This window comes from Centruroides sculpturatus, unplaced genomic scaffold (genome assembly GCF_000671375.1).
Source record: "Centruroides sculpturatus isolate CEXI.00-Female unplaced genomic scaffold, Cexi_2.0 scaffold1689, whole genome shotgun sequence".
Lineage (NCBI taxonomy): Eukaryota > Metazoa > Arthropoda > Arachnida > Scorpiones > Buthidae > Centruroides > Centruroides sculpturatus.
Window position 1 is genome coordinate 120795 of NW_019385967.1, and position 9473 is coordinate 130267.

The 9473-nt window shown below is 32.8% G+C and overlaps 2 protein-coding genes across 2 annotated transcripts in view; one reads left to right on the forward strand and one right to left on the reverse strand.

Moving 5' to 3' along the window:
• Positions 1 to 1236: 1236 nt before the first annotated feature.
• On the reverse strand, positions 1237 to 3095 carry LOC111612859 (protein YOP1-like). Its single transcript, XM_023354132.1, has 4 exons — positions 2834 to 3095; positions 2670 to 2763; positions 2458 to 2596; positions 1237 to 1822 (listed from the first exon to the last, which is right to left on the reverse strand). Exons 1-4 carry the CDS (start codon positions 2955 to 2957, stop codon positions 1715 to 1717), a joined length of 465 nt encoding a protein of 154 aa, XP_023209900.1. The 5' UTR covers positions 2958 to 3095; the 3' UTR covers positions 1237 to 1714.
• Positions 3096 to 5675: 2580 nt separating this feature from the next.
• Positions 5676 to 9473, forward strand: part of LOC111612860 (MICOS complex subunit Mic10-like) — a 10903-nt gene continuing 7105 nt past the window's right edge. The window contains exon 1 of the mRNA XM_023354133.1: positions 5676 to 5773. Coding sequence (XP_023209901.1) covers positions 5692 to 5773 — 82 coding nt within the window. The 5' untranslated portion in view covers positions 5676 to 5691. The remainder of the gene's footprint in view (positions 5774 to 9473) is intronic.

The window sequence follows — 9473 nt, forward strand, 5'->3', positions numbered from 1 at the left end:
GTGTTATGGTTTAGTTACGTAAACGTTAATTAGTATATTAAATAAGCAAATTTTATGAATTCACCTGACCGATAGAAAATATCGTGTATGTATTTTACACGAAACAATCAAATATAGATCTTTCTATATTCAAACTGAGAAGAAGATCGTTCGTTTCATGAAATGTAACTGTTTTTTATTTTAAAAAAATCTATCAATAGCAACTAACAAATTCGAATTTAAAACGGTTCGAACATTTGGTTAAAAAATCGAAATATATAAGAATATTTATCACAATGTCTGAAATGAAATGCTCTCTCTCTTTCCACCGCGGGAGAATTTCGACAAATTTCTTCTTAGTGTGCGTTGCCATGACGTACCCTAACTGTGTACAATATTTCACCTGTTTAGGTTCAGCGGTTTGCTCTGGGCGATGATGAATCAGTGACTCAGTCAGTCAGTCAGGACAAGTAATTATATATATAGTATTTAGATAATTTTATAAAACATATATCGAAGTTGAAGTATGACTAAATATTTAATTTAAACACATCACATCCTATTTTCCGAGCATTAACTATTTAAAAATCTTCCTCCTGATCGGAATTTTCAACTCTACAATCTTCTTGTCTACAACTGTCTGTCTTCATTTCGGATGATTTTATTGCGACTTCATTATCCAAATCAGAACCATTGCGTTTCTCTACTAAAATACTTGTCATCAGTACACTCAAGACGTTTCGATAGAGAAATAATGAAAGATTATTAGAAACTGGAGCGAAGCAGAAGATCAGGAATAACATCTGAAAAATAATTTCTTGAATGTGAAACGAATAGAATTCGGCGTGAAGTACAAGGTGGTCATAATTAAAGTTTCTCTATTCAGAGCACTGTTTAGCTATAACCAATAAGCGAATTGACACCAAAATTTGTATACACATAGAAAGGACGCCGAAAGAGATTTTGCAAAAAGATTTTTAATTCAAAAATCAAAATATCCGTTGGAGCACTTTAAAGGAAAAATACACTAAAAACAACTAAAAATGAATTTATTTGTTCCGTAAAGGACATGCCTTCTACAGAGGCTATTTATTGCTGTCAGTAATGTTATTCTATGTGTGTCCCGTTGTTCAGGTATAAAATTTGAAGGCGATGAACAATATGTCCTACAACTGATCGTAAAAGTCGTTCGCATCTCTTACGAAGCGACGCTTTTTCGTTTGCATCCTTGCCCACACCGAACGAGAGNTAGAAGATTGCCTCATCTTGTTGTATTGTTGTGGACTTTGAATTTGTACGTCGCAAGGTGCTTTTCCGACGGACCTGTTGCAGTGGATGATTACCTCGAACTTTGTTAATATCTAATGTTTGTAATTCTTATATGTGAACTTTAATTGTAACTGTACATACGTTTATTTTCAATATATACATTAAGTTTTAAATTTAACTGGCTCTGAAGTGTTTTTGAACCTGATTGAAACAAAAATCTAAGTCACGTTAGTTCCCATTGAGATTTTTTATGTTAATAAATCACTTTTATTCAAAAATAATTTTGTAAAACCTGTCGAAGTTGAAGTATGACTAAATATTTAATTTAAACACATCACATCCTATTTTCCGAGCATTAACTACTTAAAAATCTTCCTCCTGATCGGAATTTTCAACTCTACAATCTTCTTGTTTACAACTGTCTGTCTTCATTTAGGATGATTTTGTTGCGAGTTCATTATCCAAATCAGAACCGTTGCGTTTCTCTACTAAAATACTTGTCATCAGTACACTCAAGACGTTTCGATAGAGAAATAATGATAGAAACTGGAGCGAAGCAGATCAGGAATAACATCTGAAAAATAATTTCTTGAATGTGAAACGAATAGAATTCGACGTGAAGTACAGTACAAGGTGGTCATAATTAAAGTTTCTCTATTCAGAGCTGTAACCAATAAGCAAATTGACACCAAAATTTGTATACACATAGAAAGGACGCAGAAAGAGATTTTGCAAAATGATTTTTAATTCAAAAATCAAAATTTCCGTTGGAGCACTTAAAGGAAAAATACACTAAAAACAACTAAAAATGCATTTATTTGTTCCATAAGGGACATGCCTTCTGCAGAGGCTATTTACTGCTGTCAGTAATTTTATTCAATATGTGTCCCGTTGTTCAGGTATAAAATTTGAAGGATGAACAATATGTCCTACAACTGATCGTAAATGTTTTCCAGGGATGTTTTTGACGTATAGTGTAATACAATTCTTTGCCTGCTAATGTTGCAACGTTTCCGTAATAAACCGTATGCCAAAGCGTCCCAGACCTGAAATTTTTGAACATTTTTTAAAATCCTTTACCACATCCTTTGCTTAGTCTGTATACAAAATTTGGTGTCAATTCACTTATTAGTTACAGCTACAGACTGCTCTGAATATAGAAACTAATAATGGCCACTCTGTATATAAAGAATTTAGAGTGATGTTTACCTTCATCAACCAATAATAAGGAATCAAAGTCATTACGGCGTCAAATAAATTTTCAAACAGATAAATTAATGCAAATATCACCAAATATGTCAGTATAATTTCTGTATCTCGTGGTGTTTCTCTTTGAATCGCATTCATTCTGCATTTAAATATTCTGTTACATAAGAAGCTACGAAATTCGAAAAAGTAAATACTCTACAATTAAAACTTACGAAGCGTAAATGGGATAGACGATCGATGTGAAAGTGCAGACAAATTCATTTTCATAACCAACTGCGGTGTATACAGCTAGTATAATCATTAAAACTGAATAATAATAAAAAGAATAATCGGTTATTAATTCGAAATTAACAAAATTTACGATAAAGAAAGGTACATTTGACGATGAAAAATCTGTTGCAGCCACATTTCTGCTCTAATTTGCCGAGAATTCTTGTGTACTTGTTGTTGGAATGCAATTTCACGGATATTCGGTTGAGCATTTCTACTAAAACTTCCATATTTTTCTATTAATATTTTAAAATATTTCTTGGTAAAGTTTTCGATTCTTTCCAATCGTGAAAAAATTGTTTTAAGAAGTTAAAATTTAAATTCGAAAAATTCTGGGAAACGCCATCTACTGAATTAGGACCTATGTTTTTCTCCCATCATACTGTATTTTTCAATAAAATACATATATTTTCAAAACTGTGTAAATATATTTAAACTGGCTTAAAATTATAATAATTGATATCATTTTTAAAAATATATATTAAGATAAATATCATTTTGATATTTTCATATTTTTTATCATGACCTAAGATGAATTTTTTAAAACTACCAATGACTATAGAGAAGTTTGAAATATTTAGATCCAGCCTTAATGGCAAATGTTTAAACCATAAAGATGCCACAGGATTACTATCGGTGATCAAAAATAACGCAATAAAATATAATACGTAACGCGCACTTTGTCGATATAATTATGTATATTGTGTTCGTATATTTGTATTTGTATTTTATTTTATTTTATTTTAACATATTTATACTATTTGTTACGTTCCAGAGAATTCAAAATACCTGACGATGGCCTGTAGATCAGGTTGAAAACGTTTGTAAAACAATAAAAATTGGTTCTCAGAGACATAAAGTGTGTGTCATAATATTCGAAGAATCTCCACAAGTACAAAGATGTGACATTCAAATTGCTAGCGGCCCACCAGTGGCCTACTGGATAAAACTATTAAACATTGGTAACATCTTTAACAATAGAGTGTGCCGGTCATCTATTAACTGCTTTCAGGGCGAGGGAGTTTTGAATTGGAAAAACGTGATATCTGGTTTACATCCGATGTTCATATATAGTTAATTGAGGAGTCTTGTTCCTAAGGTTTCCATATTTGATCTCAGATTTCACCTAACTTCGTTCTTGAGATTAATACAGCGGATGGACGACAGAGGGAATTTATAGATCTACAATTTTTTCAAATTGCAGCCCCATGAGGTCACGGTTCGACGCGAACTAACGGGATCGGAATGTTTACAATATCAATCGGAAAAATCGAGCTTTGACTCTGACTCTCGTAGACATGACAAAATTTGGAAATAAATGTAGTATTCCTTTGCAAGCAAAATTGTCGCGTTGTAAGTAATGAAGACATAAAGAAACATTCTTAGCCGTCGAAAAGAAAATATCATCGCGTGAGATACGAGCGCAAGTTTGAAAGTTGGATCAGCACTTGCAGACGAAGTCGAACGGAAGTGTCAAATTGATTAACCGATCAAATTAAAAATTTAGGAAAGAAATCCTTTAAATTAAAAAGTCAGAAATTCAAGGAGAAAGAATGGTCGCTTCTTCCTGGCTCAATCTGTTTATTCTCTGTGTCGGTTTCTCTGTTGTCTCTGACTTCATTTTTGTTCCGCCATGATATAAAGGAATCAAAAAGGGTATTCTAAAAATCCTCTTTCGGTTTTAACTATGAAAATTCCTAAATCCCTTTTGATGTGGAAACGTCTATACCAGGGATGGATCCTCACATTTTCTTGAGCCTCCTAAGAAACAAACAATTTGCTGAAACATTAATGATTTTCAGATGTAGAGAAAGAACATTATAAGAAGTCTAAATTTCTTGGAGAAGCTTTTCTAACAAAGGTTTGAAAAAGTAATTCGCGCAAAATACACGTATGGCTGTTTTGGAAACTAACCTCCCATTTTCATTGTTTTTTTCTGTTTTGTTCTAATTCGGAAACTTATTATAGTTACCATTAAAATCAGCAGTCAAATTTACATAAAATCTAGTGCTTATCTAATTTTTTGACATCACGGACTTGACAGTTTATGAAATCATAAATACGATAGAATCTTGAGTAGCGCGGCTTAAACGAGAACGGATAAAAAAATCCGGATAATGTGGAACTATAACAGCCGAATAGTCAAAGTGGCTAAGGAATCGAATTCTTACGGTCGGAAAACGCTATTAATTTTTCGTTGATGGTCTGTGTGAAATGCGATATTTAGAGAAGGTAACGTTAATGTTCGATTCGCAGTTCTAATTAGAGACGGATTTTCAATCGAAAAAATTATTCAAAATTTTGGCATATAAAATTAAAAATACCAGCGGCAGAATTATCGGGGTTATAAAATATTTTATTATAATTAGTAAATATATATCTAATGTTTTGATACACATAAAAATTGATGCAATTGTACGATGCCACTTTAAACGCGATTACAAATACTGTATAACAAGAATAACATTTTTTATTTAAATAATTTTCTTCAATTTAGACTCCAATAAATAGTTCATTTTGGTCAATTCACAAAGAGAAGCTTCTTTCTCATAGCTTCGTCATTAGTTTTTAGAAATATTTCCGCCAGTATATTTTCAATTAGTAATCCTTTTTTTTGTGTGTGTATGTGTGTGTGTATTTTCTATCAGAGAGATTTCTAATTAAAGACTAAAGCCATTAATTCCGACTGAATTGAATTTTTTAACGAATGAGGAGAGTCTTTCCAAAGGATCGTTTCTTATCGTAATTCCAACTTTTATCAACGATTTTTATCTCTCATTAATTTTTAATAAAACATTTAAAGCTTTAAATATATTTTTAAAAAAATTCTTTAAATATTCAAGTAATATTCTTTAGTTTCTTAATTAAATTATGAAAACATTTAATATGGAAATATTTTAAAAAATATTTCAACTTGAAATTGTCGTGTGTAATATGGCAGAGGGCGTAGTTCCATCGTAGAATATGAGCGAAATGGGGAAGAGATCAGAAGATGAACTTGGGGAGAAGTGGGATCGTTGTATAGCGGATGTGCTACTTAAAATGGGTAAATATTACTTAAATTCACAACACTTCAAATATTTAATACAGAAAAATGGTGCCGAAAAATGTTGGTAAATATCAGCGTAAATTCTTTAAGTCCAGATTATATACATATATTATAATAGTGGTACCATAATTAGCTCGAAATATATTTTGTGCGGTAATAAAAACGTTATTGATAAGATTTGGATGCATTCAACGATAGGAAAATGCTTTTCCTAAGAGAATTATCCACCGGTGTGTGCCACCATCTTGTCTCGATAATGAGCTGGCGCCCTCTTTCTTTTCTTTCTTCTTCTTCGATGGTGTTTATATGGAGATTTTAGCTCAATGTAGGCTCTTTCTCCGAGTAGACTTGTGTATGTGTATGATCGCTAGGCGACCGATTAGCCGGCTGTATCGAACAGCCATACGTACGCGCGGGAAATAAATCCTTCCGGGAGGACTTTTATGGGGAACTGGCCTCCTATTCAGTCGTTATAGGCAAGGAGAAAACCCGGAAAACTCCAAGCAGCCAGCCTGTCCGACCGTGGCGCGAACCCACGACGAACCTCCCAGTCTTCAGGGTCTGGTCACCACTACGATGAGCGGCAACGGAGACCACTCGCCCACTGGTGGGGGCGCGCCCTCTTTCGACAGTTTTGATAGCATTTAAAATCCATCGGAGGTCTCATTAAAAAAACGAACGAAGATACCGGTGGATTTTCCCTAAGAATTCCTTTGAAAAAAAATGCCTGGTCGTCAAAACTGTACACGAGACCCTCTAATTCAAATTTATGAAGTTACAACGAGGCAATGCTAAAGATGACCCGATTTTGCTGAGTTTAGTACTATATACAGGCAGGGCCGGTCGGTGAACGGTGCGACAGCATAAGGTCCCGCCATCCTGCATGATCCAACTCTTGCATAATTTAAAAATTGATCATTTCATTTGCTAAGTTAACTAAATTTCGCTAACCTATTTAACGGATGGCATGTCTATCATTAAAATATTTTGTTGTTTGAAACTGTTAATTATTTATTAAAAGGCCCAGTACAACAACCTTGCATCAGATTCTGCTACTTCTCGGGCCTGCCCTGTATATGGGTATACCTTATATAACACAATAGTTACATTCCGAAAAAGTGTCGAGTTATGGGAATCTGTGCTATATGAAACGAAGGACTAATGCAAAACAGGATGATGTTCTAAATGTTAAAAGTATACTATTTTTTTCCAGAATTTGAATTCGAATACTGAATTGTTTGAGTTGGGAATGGTTTGTGTACTGAGATACTGCTGTATTTCATTTGTCACTTTTCAAATGATTACCTATATTTAAAAAATTTAATAGCAGCTAAAAATATTTAAATAAACTTTAAAAATATATGAAGATTAATCTATAAAACTAAAATACAGTGACAGTCTTAAAAGCTAATGTCTGAAAGCAACGTCAACAGTACCAGGTTGATAGGAAACTAGAACAAGGAAGAAAAAATTGCACTATCAATTTTCATTAAAGTAAATGTGACGAAAGGCACAATGCACATTGAAAATTTCAGTATTGTAAAATTCATAGGTAAATTTGAGACAATACACATGCTTACTTGAAAAAAAAAAATTGGATAATAAAGTTTGCACTTAAAAATTTGAAATTTTGTACAGATTTTTTCCCAAGTTCTCTGTGTTAGAGTGAGACAGCATTGTACAAGGGATATGTGTATATTGTGGTTCTTATCCTCCCATTAATTCATGGTAAAGCCACTCAATGCAACTCTCAAGCATTCGCAAGAAAAATTAAAGTTTTGTATGCTCCTTGCATACAGTTTTGTATTTGTAAAATGTCAGGAACAACAAAGTCAAGTGGATAAGATGCATGACTACTATAATGCATGTTGCCGGTTTGAATCTTATTCTTTCAATTTTTTTTCTCTTAATGTGTTCAAATGGATTATTGTGCAATGCATTGCTATTTTAAAAAATTTTTAATAATGAAACTTTGTATTTTGCGATTACAATATTTTTTATGCAATGAAGAAATTTTAAGTTATTTCTACATTTTCCATGATTGTTATTTCTCTGTGTTTATTATGTTAGCAAAAAATATCAAATGCATAGAAAGTTCACTTTGTATCTACTCCTGACTTATTCACATAGTAGCATGAACACATTGAGAGAGTTTTTGTTAAAAATTAAAAACATACATTGAAGAATAATTCACTTCAAAGCAGATTAGAAAAAAATTTAAAAGATAAGATTTAAACTTGCAAAACACACAATATTTGAGCACCTTATTCACTCAATTTTGCTGTTGCTGACACTTTGTTGATACAACACAGTATAAAAGGAACATAGAAAACTTTAAATTAATTTATTCTTATGAATGCTTTAGATTTATATGAGTGGCTTTACCGTAGGTTACTAGGAGGGTATTACCAGGATATTTATCAAACTTTGTGAACTTGGAGAGAACCATCCCTGGTGATATCCTTGTCAGTTTTTTCCAAAGATATTTCTTAGCATTGCAGAAACTTCCAAAAGAGGATGCTTGTTTACTTTTTATTTAAGGTTATAAAAGATATTGAAAAAGCAGTTATTTATTCTTTTAAAACAAATATTTTAAGGAACAATGAAAAATAATGTTCACAATTGACAAAGTCATAAATTGTATGCTTTGCATTTATGGAATTTTTTCATTAATTGTGAATATCTTTTTTTATACTGTTCCTTTGAAATGTTTGTGTTAAAAGTAAAATGTGATGAAGATCTTTTACAAGTTTTTTCTAAATTTTATGAACCTTTTTTCCCTCTCATTTTTTTCCTCTCATTTTAGAATCATCTCTTATTTTGTAAAATTTCTGGCTTTTAATAGTTTAAAATAGGCTATATGATTTTTTTATTTGTTCAAGTTATGACTTGATGGTGGCCCTAGGATTTGAAACCCTAGGCAATATTTATGGTAATATTCAAGCTCTGAATGAGGGGTTTCACACCCCTGAGAATTGTAGACCCCCTAAATGAGCAAAAAATCAAAAGATCATACTTGTACATGTGATCATTTGCAAGATATTCCCCTCCAAAGGTCAGTTTTTTACATGCATCAGTATACTGCCTATTCTCCATGCTCTGTGTCATCAAGGCTTGCTAGCACTCACACTGAAGCACCTGGGAATGTGGGGCTCATCCCCAAAACTATATAACATCACGTACTCCACAAACAGTCAAGTGGACTACTCAAGCTGGCATAGTTGCATGGGCTAAATAGTTAAACACAATAGTTTTAGTGGAACGACGCAACACACAATCTTGGCAGGCTGTATCTTACAAAGGGTTTCTTGTAGAAGTATGGTTTTTTTGATTTTTTTGCTCCTATGGGTATGCTCTACAGCTCTGTTAAAAATCCCAATCGTCTCATTCAGAGGTTGAATTGAGCCAAATTTATTTTTGAAGTTCATTATGATGGAGCATTGGAAATAGAGGATAGATTTATATAGGTTTACAATAATATGAACACAGTAAACAACTATCCAATATTAAAATATAAATCTTTGTCTACAAGGTCTGTTCAAAAAGTATCGGACCTTTGGTCAGCAAAAATAAATTTATTGACTTTGAGGTACAAAACCCTAATCCCCTTCAAAGTAGTCTCCTTGGTAATGTATACACTTCTCCCAGCGTTCCTGCCATTGCTGGAAACACTGCTGGAACGCATCTTTTGGAATGG

Excerpts from the sequence above, each read along its gene's own strand:
- LOC111612859 (XM_023354132.1), bottom strand. The coding sequence starts at position 2,957 with ATGGAAGTTTTAGTAGAAATGCTCAACCGAATATCCGTGAAATTGCAT. Across the intron at positions 2,597-2,669 it reads GTCTATCCCATTTACGCTTC|AATGAATGCGATTCAAAGAG; the intron begins GTAAGTTTTAAT and ends ATTTAAATGCAG. Across the intron at positions 1,823-2,457 it reads CTTATTATTGGTTGATGAAG|ATGTTATTCCTGATCTGCTT; the intron begins GTAAACATCACT and ends ATTATTTTTCAG.